At 45.2% G+C, this 14,047-nt stretch overlaps 1 protein-coding gene across 3 annotated transcripts in view; it reads left to right on the forward strand.

Annotated features, from left to right (window-relative positions):
- The first annotated feature begins 3,098 nt into the window (after window positions 1–3,098).
- Window positions 3,099–14,047, forward strand: part of AZI2 (5-azacytidine induced 2) — a 137,113-nt gene continuing 126,164 nt past the window's right edge. The window contains exon 1 of one of the 3 annotated variants that reach the window (XM_029589425.1): window positions 3,099–3,537. Coding sequence is in view for 1 of the 3 variants with exons in the window: in XM_029589423.1 (XP_029445283.1) it covers window positions 3,427–3,460 (34 nt within the window). In the remaining 2 variants the exon portion in view is untranslated. The remainder of the gene's footprint in view (window positions 3,538–14,047) is intronic. The other 2 variants (XM_029589423.1, XM_029589424.1) reach the window with 2 other exon arrangements.

Consider the following 14,047-nt stretch of genomic DNA (forward strand, 5'->3'; position numbering starts at 1 on the left):
TGTGGCAATGCTTTTATTCTTGCTCCACACACCCCCTAATTTACATATTGCATGGCACCCTCCTTGCGGGCGCCATGCGTGCGTTAAAGCGGGTGCTGAAAAGTCAGCACCCGCTTTCCACGAAGATTATTGCATCGGCCCCGGAGGAAGAGGATGGAAGGCATGGCCTACAGTGAGTAGCAGAGACATACACAGTGAGGTGGGAAGAAGAGGCTGCAATTCTGATGGGCTGAGCCATGGGTGTCGAAGAGGCAGCTGTGGTGGCAGGCGGTGTAGGTCCCAGCTGGGAAGGGGAAGGGGCAGCGGCAGTGGTAGTGGTGGGGCAGCATAATTGATTAAACCGCAGGAAGTAAAGGCAGCAAGAGAGGTAGCTGTGGTTTCAACTCCAACGTGCAGGCCCAGATTCTGCATATCTCTCCCTCCCACATCTCCTTCTTTGGCTGTGTCAGCTGCCTGAGCTAAAGAACATGCAGCTGATTGGAGGACTGGTGCTAGAGTCATATAACTAGGCTCTGGCTATGTGCAGCCAACACAATTCAGACGCTGTCCTGGGGTCATGCAAGCAGCTTGGACCAGACATTACAGTGTCTGGTTACCGCTGTAATTGGCCTCTGTACATTTAGCTTGAAAACCGGATAGTTAGCCACACACTACTCTCCACAGAGTCCATTAGTGGTGCTGCCACTTTAAGTGATATGCAGGGCCAGTGCAAGGGGATTAGGTGCCCTAGGCACCTTTTGCCTTGTGATGCACCCCCCTCCCCCCGGTCATGGACCCGACTCCTTCCTCTTGGGTTTTTGGTCCATGAGCGGCAGCAACAAAGAGGAGTGGAGATTTGACTCTCCACTCCTCTTTGCCGCCGCCTCTTGCAGCCTCACATGGCTCGTGCCCCCTAATGGACGGCACCCTAGCTCGCCTAGTACATTGGAAGGTAAGGTTAATAATGCAAGAAGCTGACGAATAACATTGCTCCTTTCAACATATGAGAGTGGGGAGGAAGGGCCCCCACCTGGGAACCATAGGCACTTGAACTTCACGATTTTTCCAAATTAACAGGCCGATACAGTAAAGCGCAGCCACGATTACCCCATTTCTAACCCGCTTTATACCCACAATTTGGCCGCGTAAGTCCAACCCACGATTCACTATCCCTTTTAACCCATCCTTACCGCTTCTTTAAATCAACGGGTAACCCTTTCCGCCCGCGGCATGTAAATGATATGTAAACGTTCCGATTAGCTATTCCCTCCCATTCAGTAATGTGTGCCCCGACTATCGCCTTTTTAACCTACAGTTTAGCCACATCTTTAACCTGCTAAATTACCGCCTACCCTTACCCCTGTGTTAGAGGCAGGGGTAAGGGTAGACAGAAAACTTTCCCCCAGCCCCCGCTCACCTGCCCTGGCAACGTCCATGGGTGCCGGTCTCACTTTCTCTTTCAGCATTCCTTCTCCCGCTTCAGCAGCCCGGGGCGGATCGGGCGCTCCCTGCGAGGTGCTGTCCGCGAGGCAGCTTCCAGCAGCCCCCGCCGGCGAAGATGCATGAACGCACACCTGTACTTCCAATTTGGGTGCTCAAGGCACCTTCACTTTTGATTTCATATAATTATGTCTTTATTTTTATTTTTTTAAATTCTCCCAGCTGAAGACAACCTTTGAAAGAAAGCCTGTCCATACCTGCTGTTCCCGTCATTGGCTGCTATTGTTTTGAAAGGTTTTGATCTACTATGGCAAAAGTCAAGAACTGGACTAAATACATATTACCTAGATCAAGCTAAGTGTCATTTGTAATCCACACAAATCTGACATTTTAGGGGGTGGAATTCTTTTGCAAGCCACTGTATTTCCTCCATTACACTCACTAAAGTTTTTAAGTGTTTTCTGTGTATAAATACAATCTAATAAAAGCAGCTTTAATTCAGTCATTTGGGCTAGTTGTTTTCAGTAAATAGCACTTGTTCTTTCATGACTACCTGGCAACCCTGGGCCAACCCTTCCTCCTCCCCTCTCACACAGGGCTGCAGCACCCTCCTTTGACTTTCCCCTTCTTGGTTTACCTCCACTCCAGCTCCCTTATTTCAGTTGCAGCCCAATGGGATCTCTGCCAGGGCACAAGGGCAGGATCATAAAATTCTGCAGCCTCGAAAAGCAAAATCAGTACGGAGGTAACACCTGGGAGAGGAGAAGGCTGCCTTGAGCTGGCCTCTCCCCTTATGTTTTCCTTTTTCACATATCTGCTGTTTAGTTGTGTCTCCCTCCTTCCCCCTTGTCCTCCCTTTGCCTATCCTCCCTGCACAATTTACTTCGTTTCATCCACATGTAAGTTAACTATTTAAGGTTACTTCATCAGCCTCTTGCCAGGCATCTGTATAATTTAGGAATATCTTCAAATTCCATGGTATTTATTGTTCTTATATGTTCTCTTATTTTTATTTGTTATTTAATAGTTCCTCTGTTTTATGTAATGCTACCAAGCAAGTTTTAATTTGTTCTCTGTAAACCGATTTGATTTGCATACAATGTAAGAAGATCGGTATATAAAAAACCAAAAATAAAATAAATAAATTAAGTTTGCTGTGGGATTTTTTTTTTTTTGTGGTTTCTTTTCCCGTTGCATCTCCAGGTTCTGGTTTAATTAATCCCCGTCACCGTCAGGAAGTCTGTTTTAGTTACCTTGTTTCCTTTCTTTAAAACAAAGGTCTGCTCCAATTGTACCGTTAGTTCTCCCCGTGGTCCGCTACGCCTCCCCCCGCCCCCGCGCGCAGAAGCCATAGACAAACACAGGTGGCGCAACACCAAGCTAATTAATTAACAGTTGCTAAGGGTCTCTCCCCTTCCCCTTCCTTGGGAAACACTCCCCTCTTAGTCTACTTTCAGTTTTGGACTTTTTTTTTCTGGCAGAGCACAGCCTTTAGCGTTCAGAAAGGTTGCTTTTTCTCTCCAGGGCAGAAGAAACCCGGAGACTTCGTGGTTAGTGCTCCTCCACTGGTTGAGGGGATGGTACAGGAGATCCCACCCACAAGTAGTAATACACTTAAATTACCTACTGCTGTAAAAAAAAAAAAAAAAAAAAGACTTAGCTAAGCCCTCCCTTCTTTTTTCAGTCTTTGGTGCCGCCACCAGGGGGCAACAGACAAAAGTAAAAATAAAAAAAATAAAAAAATTCTTCGGCCGCTCCTCCACCCCCAGAACCTTGAAATAGACTCCGGGAGGGGGCGGGGCCTTTACGTGTACTCGTGACGTTGCCTGCGGGAATTCCCCCTCCTCCCAGCTCGCGCTCGCCGCTTGGCTGTAGTAACGTGCAGACGCCGGGTCTCCGCTACTCTCCCTCCCGTTCCGGGGAGAGGAGCTCGGGGGTCGGCGGCCATCGATTTCCGTAGCAGCAGCAGCAGCAGGGGACGCTCCCGCCGCAACTCAAGAATCTCCGATGAGAAGAGAGAAAAGCGACGAGGAAGTGGAGGGTAAGCCCCAGAAACCGAAAGCGGGAGCGGCGGAGAGACGCAGAGGGGGTCAGAAACAGAATCTGCCATAGAGCTGGGTGAGGAACTGCTGGCCGCCGGCGTCTCGTGTCCCTGCCTTACCTGCTGTCCTCATCTGACCCCTGTCTGTGTGAGTCTGTCTCCCCTCTCTCTCCATTACTGTGCTGTAGTGCATCTGACTGACAGTCTCTCTTTCTTTGTGTCTGACTGGGAGCGTGTCTTTGACTGTCAGTTTTTCTGTGCATTTGGTTAGTTTGTGTATGTGTGTGTGTATGTATATGTACGTGTGTCTGGTTGGCAGTGTCTTTGTGTCTCTCTGGTTGATAGTGTCTCCTTAGCTGGTACTGTCTCTGTATATGTGTCTCTCTGGCTGCCGCCTGACTGGCAGTGACTCTGTGTAATTGGCAGTGTTTGTGTGTCTCTGGTTGTCACTGTCTCTTTGTGTGTGTCTGGCAGCTTTTCTGTGTCTTGCTGGTGCTTCCTCTAGTAGTGTCTTTTCCTCTAGCTCTGTGTGTCTGGTATTGTCTCTTTTTCTGTATGTCTGTGTGCATGGGTAACTGTCAATTTTTTTTTCTTTTTTCTGCCCTGTTTCCCTTGCCTGTCTCAGGACAGGAAGAACCTTTCTTTCTAATGTTGCTATGAAAAAGCTCTGACCCTGTTCCTTAGCTGTTAATTTGAATGAGGGGCGTGTGTTTTCCTATTGAGTCACATGCTTCTTTCTTATTATATCCTGTCTGGAGTACCTTCCATATACTGGAGTGATCCGATCCTGAAAAGTATGTTTAAGAAAGACACAAAAAGGAGTGAATGAATGTGGTGATTTATAGGCATCTATACAATTAGCTTATATTTGTGATGATTGTTGGGTAATGCTCACTATAATGAAGTAAAACATTGAACTAATCAGATAGTATGCCAGCTGAACATGGCTGTGCCTGAGCTTAAAGGATTTCCTACTTGACTGAGTTGGCAGTACAAAGTTTATTTGATATAGGGTGAGTATGCCAATTGCTATGTGTACTTTCTATTAAGGAAACTGTTGTCCTTCATGAGTGAAACCTTGGAAAGTACAAAGTTCTTCCCCGAGAGCCTGCAAAGCATGATGAGCTCATCCTTGTCAACTTAAAGTTGTGCCCTTGGATGTAGTAATAGTAGAACCAGTTTGGTGAGATTCTGCTATTATAAACTGCATATCTATAGTATACTTGAGTTAAAATGAAACAAAACTAATTTTGCTTACTCTATAATTCACTTAAGCTGAGAAGATCAATGACAGCATGACTTGCATACTGTAGTTGTTGTCTCAAGTGACCTTCAGTGAAATTGACCGATGTGTAATTATTACAGTGGATGTGTGGTATTAGTTATGCTGTACTAACAATGCAATCTGATTGTGTTTAAAAAAACAAAACAAAAAAAACCCCTAAAGTAAATCCAAAAATAACCTATAGCTGAAATGTATGTAAAAATAAGATATGGACACTAGAAACTAAATTATGACCTGAAATTACAGTACGTATTCCACACTTAGTAGAGCTGCTTCAATTTTCTAGGGCTTAGAAGATGTAACTAACTTCAGATAGCTATGATAAAAGAAGTAATTACCTTGTTTTCTAGATTTTGTGTGTAGGTGGCCTTTGAGTTTAATATTCAGTGCCAATCTCTTTCAAAAGAATTAGACGATTGCGCACCATTTCAACATTTTCATGGTTTATTAATGAAAGAAGCAGTAGTTAAATCACAGGCAGACTGTGATACATTACAGGAGGACCTTGCAAGACTGGAAGATTGGGCATCCAAATGGCAGATGAAATTTAATGTGGACAAGTGCAAGGTGATGCATATAGGGAAAAATAACCCTTGCTGTAGTTACACGATGTTAGGTTCCATGTTAGGAGCTACCACCCAGGAAAAAGATCTAGGCATCATAGTGGATAATACTTTAAAATCGTCGGCTCAGTGTGCTGCAGCAGTCAAAAAAGCAAATAGAATGTTAGGAATTATTAGGAAGGGAATGGTTAATAGAACGGAAAATGTCATAATGCCTTTAAGATCATGAGAGGTCTTTAACGAGTAGATGTGACTCGGTTATTTACACTTTCGAATAATAGAAGGACTAGGGGGCATTCCATGAAGTTAGCAAGTAACACATTTAAGACTAATCGGAGAAAATTCTTTTTTCACTCAACGCACAATAAAGCTCTGGAATTGGTTGCCAGAGAAGGTATTTAGTGCAGTTAGTGTAGCTGGGTTCAAAAAAAAGGTTTGGATAAGTTCTTGGAGGAGAAGTCCATTAATGGCTATTAATCAATTATACTTAGGGAATAGCCACTGCTATTAATTGCATCAGTAGCATGGGTTCTTCTTAGTGTTTGGGTAATTGCCAGGTTCTTGTGGCCTGGTTTTTGGCCTCTGTTGGAAACAGGATGCTGGGCTTGATGGACCCTTGGTCTGACCCAGCATGGCAATTTCTTATGTTCTTATGTTCTTAAGCATGCTTGCCATATCTTTGTGGGAGCATGTGAGCTAAGCTCCTGAAGGGCAATGATTATGCTTGCTCAGCTGGTGGCTTTGGGAGGCTTACCTATGGCATGAGGATGTTAAGTTGTTTCATCATCACAACCATAGGCTTTTAGATTCGAGTCGCTGCTAATTTGGATCAAGAATCAACAAATGTTGAGAATCACTGAATATATCTTTTAATTAATGGGTTGACTATTAGTTAGAATAGTGGGCTGGGAGCCAGGAGACCTGGATCCATATTCTTTTCCAATGACATTTGTGACCTTGGCTTAGTCACTTTTTATCTCAGGCACCCACAAGGATCTCTCTTAAAAAGAGAGTCTATGGAAAGTTCTTTTGGAAAGCTAGGAAAAAAAGAAAATATATTTGGAACCGGGGAAGAGACCGAGCAGGAAGCAAAACAATGGCGAAATGGATAATAAAGTATTTGGGGCCCATCAAGCTCAGAGTTATAGAATACATTGGTCACACTTTTATGCATGAGCCTTTTGGATACGCAGGCACTGTAGAAAAAGATTGCAAAACTACGCTCAGAACAAATAGCACCTGATGTCACTGTAGCCAAAAACTGCCCATATGTCAATCTCCTCTTTGCCTTATTTGCGCACCCTCTGAAACACTTAATCTACAGTTTCATGAGGGTAAACCCCAAGTGCTTACACAGAGAAATAAAAGGCTTATTACAGCCAGAAAACAAAATGCCAATGCCTAAACAGTCTTCAGTGGTAAAAAGTATACGATCAAAATTACCACCAAAATAAGGTGACACCACAAAAATTGCTTTTGAGACTCTCCTAAATGTAGAGAGCTTGCTAAAACTTACTTAAGAGTCAGTAAAATGGGGTTAAAGTATTTTACCTACCACTTAAATGTATTGCAGCTCAGTTTTGGCTTGGTGTGGGCTTAGCAGATACAGGGCTCTTTCAGTGGAATTTTGCATAAGTATTGAAAAGATAAGTGTCGTCATATTGAAATTATCGTTCTTTTTACACATGGTATAAGATTTTCTATGAAAAAATTTAACTCAAGTTTTTTTTGTTTTTTTTTCAAAATATTTCATTGCACTTTGAGACCAATGATTAAAAATAGTGAGCTGCAATACATTTAAGCAGTAAGTGCAATACTTTAACACTAGTAGCTCTGATTCATGCTCTTCACTAATAGATAAATGAAATACACTTCTCTCCTTTTCCTGACTTCAACAGTAGATTTGACCTGACTGCCACCAAACTAGTAATCTTGTTATTTGTAAGCAGTGTTCCCTCAAAGCTGCACAGAACTTAAAATCCTTGTATGCACTGCTTTTGCTTGTATGTGTGCTGCCAGCATTTTCAAAACTTGCTGGCTGCAGATCGTGAGACTATAAGATTAGCAGTTGAAGTTCCAACCTATGAGGTGTGAAAAAACTCATAATTCTGGCACAGACAACCTCCATGCCCCTTGCCAACTCCTCCTCCTACTTAACACTTCTATAGCATCGCTCAGCGCTGTGCAAAAAACATATAAAAGACCGTTCCTGCTCATTAGAGCTTACAGTCTAATGAAGATAAACATACAGAGCAAAAGAAACTTTGGGAATTTCATTTCCTTAGCGTCCAGTCAGATGAATCCAGATCAAGTGGGTTATGCACTCCTACCAGCAGATGGAGATAAGCAAGCTGACATCACAGTACTTAGACCCCTGCAGTGACCTCAGCCTGCCAATATTCTCTGTCTCCAGTAGATGGTGGACATGCATTTCCACACTGGGGATTGCTTCAGTTTTAAGAAGGAGAATTAAGGAAGAAAATTACCGCCCCTGCTGTCCTGCAGTGATACAAAATGGTCCCTCCCCCAGTTGAGTTTTCCTGAGGTGATTTCCGTTGTCCCTCAGAGATCTGCCTTGGCCTGGTAGCTGGTTTTCCAGCATGGGCTTAGCTACTTGAGCAGCTGAAATGCAATAGGTGCTGGAGGCCAAGCGCAGCGGTGATGGCAAACGCCCTCTCCCCTCACATCCGGAGATCGTCTCTGTGCTCAGCCAGTTAAGGCTGAGCTCCAGTAAGAGAAAAAAAAAAAAGAACTAGAGACTTAGTGGGAGGTTTACTTGCAGGGCTTCCCCCTCCCTCTGGTCTCCATGCTCGGCGTGCAGTTCCGACGTTCGTCCTGCTCAGTGGGAGGTTGTGTGATGTGGGCAGCCTAGCAGGTTGAGCAGCCTCTCTAGGCTAGGTCCCACTTCGAGGCTTTTGCTGCACACTGTGTGGTAGGCCGCAACGGCTTTTCATGCACTTTAATAGACTGCCCTCTACAGGCTAGTTGGTTTGGTGTGTGCATTTCGCTGTGTGCCCAGGTTTTGGATGCACAGTAAAGCCTTATCTTTTGAGCACCCACGTTAAGAGCTGCTTATTGGCTGCGCGCTTACATCAGCCCACTTCTGGCACTGTATGTTTTCTTTTTTGTGCACCTTCCTATTGGCCGCCTGGGTGTGCGTGCATAACTTTTAGGCACATTGTTGAGTTCCTAGGTGGGCACACATAACTATTGGATGCATTTCTTTTTGGTCGCCTAATTAAGCACCTATATTAAAGAAAAAATCCGGCTGCCGCTACGCGCCTTGTCGGCTATTATTTATTATTTATTTATTTTATTTTTAGCTTTTATATACCAATCTTCTTGCATTGGATACAAATCAAACCGGTTTACATTGAAACAATAAACTTGCCTGTGAGCATTACATAGAACAAGAAACATCTAAAAAAAACTTTGAGTAAAATAGTATGAACGTTAAATAGCATCGTAAACAATTTGAATTACATAGCAGTAAAGTTAAAATAAGCCATCGATCACATTAATTAGTTTGGGCTAGGTATCATTAAGGGTGAGCGGAAGATAGATGAAGTGCCAAAGAGCTTGAAGAGGAAGAAAAGACCTGAAAAAACAAGATCAGAGGGTATCTGTGGCCCTTATCGAGGGGTACAAGGGTGTTTAGAGACTATGAGAGCGGATTTGAGAGCGAAATTATAACATGCCATACTTGCAAGGAGAATTAGGATATGTTAAGACTATGGTGAGAATGTATTGGCTAACATGCGGGTTCTGGAAACGCAAGGCTGAATAACCATGTTTTGAGTTTTTTCTTGAAGGAAATTGGGCAGGGGTCTTGTCGGAGGTCTGGTGGGAGAGAGTTCCATTGAGTAGGACCTGCTGTGGAAAGGGCCCTATTCCTTAGAGAGGTTTTAGCTTGGGGGACGAAAAGAATGCCTTGGTATGCTCTTCTAATCGGTCTGGTGGAGTTGTTATTATGAAACTGGACGGTGAGATCAATTGGGGCTAGGTTATGTAAGGTTTTGTGCATGATGGTTAGGACTTTGTAGAGAATTCTATATTTGATGGGGAGCCAGTGGAGGTTGTAGAGGATGGGCGTGATGTGGTCCCTCTTTTTTGAGTTCGTCAAGATCCTGGCGGCTGAGTTCTGTAACATCTGTAGTGGCTTAATGGTGACAGCAGGGAGCCCGAGTAGCAATGAGTTAAAGTAATCAACTTTGGTGAGGATGATTGCAGAACCAGGTGGAAACCATAGAAGTGCAGAAGGGGTTTTAGCTTTTTAAGAACTTGTAATTTGAAGAAGCACTCCTTAGTCATATTGTTTACAAATCTTTTGAGTTTCAGCTGGTTGTCCAGGAGCACGCCTAGATCTCTTACATAAGACGTGTTTTTGATGTTGTTCGGTATTGTTGAAGGGGAGTTCGGGATAGAGTGGCTGTCTTCCTGTGGCTGACCCTCTGGGAGAGTGGCTGTCTCCCTAGTAAAGAGGTTGTCTTCCTGGGAGATGATGAGGAATTCGGTCTTGTCTTTGTTGATGACTAGGTTAAGCTTAGAGAGGAGTGAGCTAATTTCCTGGAAGCAACTGTCCCAGAAGTTTAGGGATTTTTGTAGAGACTCCTTAATAGGGATGAGAATTTGAACATCATCCAAGTATATGTAATGCTTAATTTTCAGCTTGGTAAGGAGGAGGCAAAGAGGAAGAAGATAAATGTTGAAGAGGGTTGGTGAGAGGGAGGAGCCTTGAGGGACTCCCAGGTTAGAGCTGATTGGGTGTGATTCTTTGTTATTGATTTTTACCTTGAATGATCTGTTGCTGAGAAATGAACGGAAACAGGTGAGAGCGGTACCAGAGATACCAATGTCAACGAGCCGGTCTAGAAGGATTGAATGGTTGACCTTATCACAGGCTGCAGAAAGATCAAGGAGAATGAGTAGGTGAGGTTGTCTTTTGTCCATGCTTAAGATGATGGAGTCCGTGAGAGCGATCAGAAGGGATTCCGTGTTTAGGGATTTACAAAATCCATATTGTGATAGTGCCAGGATCTTGTGTTCCTCCAGGTATTCTGTGAGTTGTTTTCTGCGCCAAATATGTTCTTTGTTTCTGAGGTCTAGTTTGATAGCCTTCAGTTCGGGTGTGAACCAAGATTTTCTGTTGTCTTGGGCCTTGTGAAGCACCTTGGTGGTTAGGGGGCAGGTTCGGTCTGCGACTTTGTTGGTGATAGAATGCCATGAAGTGATGGCTGTGTTCGCATCTGAGAGGTCGAGCTGTGGCAGATCCTTGACAAGATGTTTTAGTTAGGATGTCTGAAGAGCAGGGTTTCCTGAAATGAACTGTGGTTTTAGGGAAGGAAGGGGGAAGGGTGTCTGCTGTCTTGAGGACCGTGGTGGTGATTTGATGATCCGACCAGGGTACAGGTGTACATGTTGGGGAGGATGACAGAGAAATGCCTTCGTTCACGAATATCAGGTCCAGAGTATGGCCTGCTTTGTGAGTTGGGTTGTTAATGATCTGTTTGAAGCCCATGTGTCGAAGCGATGATAGGAGAGTTTCACAGTTGGTGGAGTGTTTCACAGTTGGTGGAGTGTATAGCTGAGTCTACATGTAGGTTGAAGTCTTCCATTATTAATGCAGGGGAGTCATAGTTGATGTATTTGGCAATGTATTCTATGAGGGGAGATGGGTCGGATTCGAGATTTCTGGGAGGAGCGTAGATAAGGCATATTTGGAGCTGTTTGGATTTGAAATACGCACATTCTAGGTTAGAAATTAGATTTGATTGTTGAAGGGTTATCTTTAGGCCTTTCTTAGCTGCAAGAAGAAGTCCGCCTCCTCTTTTTTTTAGGTCTGGGGATCGAGAATATGTCATAGATTTGTGTGGGAAGTTGATTAAGGGCTTAAGAAGCCCAAGCGCCTCTCTCTTTGCACTGCTTGTCATATTTTGGCGTCTCAGCCAGAAGTGCCTGCTGAATTGTGCCACTGCTATTTGGAGACTCAGGGTGACTTATCTTCCTCTGATTTCGCTAAGCCTGGTTCTTCCCAGCTGGAAATGGGTCTGTGTAAAGATGTCTCAGGTGGGGCCCCTGATTTTGTAACTCCCTGCAGGGGATGGTCGCTCAGTGAGTACTCCTCAAATACCTCCGGTCTGGATGCTTCTATTTTTTTGTTGGGTAGAATTTTTCCAGGGGATGCAACCTTTTCTTCAGGCACAGTCCTCTGTTCCATCCCATGCTCCTAGTGCAGATGCACAGGTGGGCACTTTGCCTGGCCCTTCGGCTTCGCACCGGAGTAACCACTGAGCGATAGCGGCTCTTCTGGCTGGCAATCTGGACTCCACAGATGATAATGCTGATCCTGCCTCTTGAGGATGAGGAAATCCCCATCTGGATTCAAACCTTATAGAACTATGTTATGGGTTTTTCACAGGGATGAACTGCCAGCCTTGATTTCCCAGACCTTGACTATTCTTGGAGTTCCTGGGGCTGATCCTGTTTCTGAGCCGAAAAAAAATCCTATTTTGGTTTCCTTGTGTAAAGCCTCTTGTTTTTTCCCTGTGATGGAAGCTATTCAAGAATTAATTGATCTTGAGTGGGGTGCCCCAGAGGCTAATTTCAAAAGGGGTCAGATTTTGTAAGGCCTATACCCTCTGGACTGGTGAAGAGAGAGCGCTTACGTTTCCCGAAGGTAGATGTACTAGTGTGTGCAGAATCCAAGCGGACCATTATTCCCCTGGAAGGAGGAGCGGCCTTGAAGCATACTCATGAAAGAAAGATTGAGACTATCCTTAAGCAGGCATTTGACGCTGTGGCAATGTTTTTGCAGATAGCTTCTATTGTTCCTTGGTGGCTCGCTCTTGTTTGATGTCTTTGGCTTAAATCCCAGGTCAGTCATGGAATCAGCTATTGCTTTTTTGGCTGATGCAGTTTGGGATTTGGTCTGCACTTTGGCCAGAGAGCGGTGGCTTCGATTGTGGTGGCCAGGCGCCAGTTATGGTTGAGGAATTGGTCAGCTGTTGCAACCTCCAAGGCTAATCTCACCAAATTGCCCTTTCACGGCTTGTTCTTGTTGGCAGCGACTTGGAGAAACTGGCCAGTAAGTGGGGCAAATCTCTGGTTTCTCATTTGCTGGAAGATAAGAGGTTGGGGCAGCGCTCCCTTATGAGAGGTCATGCTAGAGGATCCTGGCATTTTCGACCCTATAGAGGAGCGACCTTTCAGAGGACTCTGCCCTTTAATAGGTCTCAGTCCTTTTGTCCCCGACAGCCCAGACGAGGTGCAGGCTCATGTGGTGGACCCTATTGATCCCCCCCCAGTGAAGATTTGCCGACCCACCTCTGGGAACAAGAGATAGGGGGTCATCTCTTTCTCTCTTAGAGGTGGATCGAGATCACATGGGATCAATGGGTCCTGGAGGTGATACGAGACGGATCTGCAATGGAGTTTCGCAGTATTCCTCGGGACATATTGTCTCCCTGCCACTCTCTGCAGAAGAAGTAGGTGGAGGAGATTACGTTGGCAAGGTTCCTTAATCTGAGGGCTGTGGTCCCAGTGCCTGTGTCTCAAGAAAGTACACGGCAATATTCCATTTATTTCTTTGTGCCAAAGAAGGAAGGTTCCTTTCTTCCCATCCTGGACCTCAAAAACATCAACCATCATCTGCGAGTGAAGCATTTTTGCATGGAAACTTTGCGCTCGGTAATAATGGCTGTGCAGTCAGAGTTCCTGACCACCTTGAATCTGTTCAAGGCGAATCTTCACATTCCCATCTGACTGGAGCATCAGCGCTTCCTGCAACTTGCAATTTTGGGATGCCACTTTCAGTTTCTGGCACTGCCCTTTGGTCTGGCCACCATTCCCAGGAACTTTTCCAAGGTAATAGTGGTAGTTACGGCAGCATTGAGAGTGGATGGTGCACCCGTATTGGGACGACTGGGTGATTCTTGCCAATTTGCTGGAAGAGAGCTGCCTGGTAACTCGCAAGGTGATTTTCCTGTTGCAGGAGCTCGGCTGGGTGGTGAACTTAGCCAAGAACAGCCTTCAGCCAACTCAATCACTTTGAATACCTGGGGGTTCAGTTCGACATGCAGCAGGGCAAGGTGTTCCTACCAGAAGCTCAAATTCAGAAGTTGCTAGCTCAGGTCCACTGCGCCCAACTGTATGGTCTTACCTGTAGGTTCTTGGATTAATGACATGACCTTGGACATGTTGCCATGGGCGAAGGTGCATGTGCATCATCTTCAGCGCTTCCTGCTGTCTCGGTGGAATCCACAGTCTCAGGATTATTCGATTCAGCTCCTCCTGCCAATGGAGGTATCCTCCCAACTGCAGTGATGGCTGCAGGAGAATCATCTGCAGAAAGGAGTCTTCCTGTCCCCACCAGACTGGCTGGTGCTGACAATGTATGCGAGTCTTCGAGGTTGGGGAGCTCACTGTCAGGAGCTGACGGTGCAAGGGTGTTGGAGTGTAGAAGACTCTCTGGAAAATCAGTTAACTGGAAGCCAGGGCTGTCCGGTTGGCCTATTTGCAATTCAGCGACAGGCTGCAGGATCGGTCAGTCTGAATAATATCAGAGAATGCAAGGAACCATGGCTTACATCAATCGGCAGGGAGGTACCAAGAGCCAGCAGGTGTCACTGGAAATAGATCAACTTATGGAATGGGCGGAGGTACATCTCCGGATGATCTCAGCCTCGCACATTGCAGGCAAAGACAATGTCAGAGCAGACTTTCTCAGCAGAAAGATTCTGG

This window comes from Rhinatrema bivittatum, chromosome 2 (genome assembly GCF_901001135.1).
Source record: "Rhinatrema bivittatum chromosome 2, aRhiBiv1.1, whole genome shotgun sequence".
NCBI classification, from domain to species: domain Eukaryota; kingdom Metazoa; phylum Chordata; class Amphibia; order Gymnophiona; family Rhinatrematidae; genus Rhinatrema; species Rhinatrema bivittatum.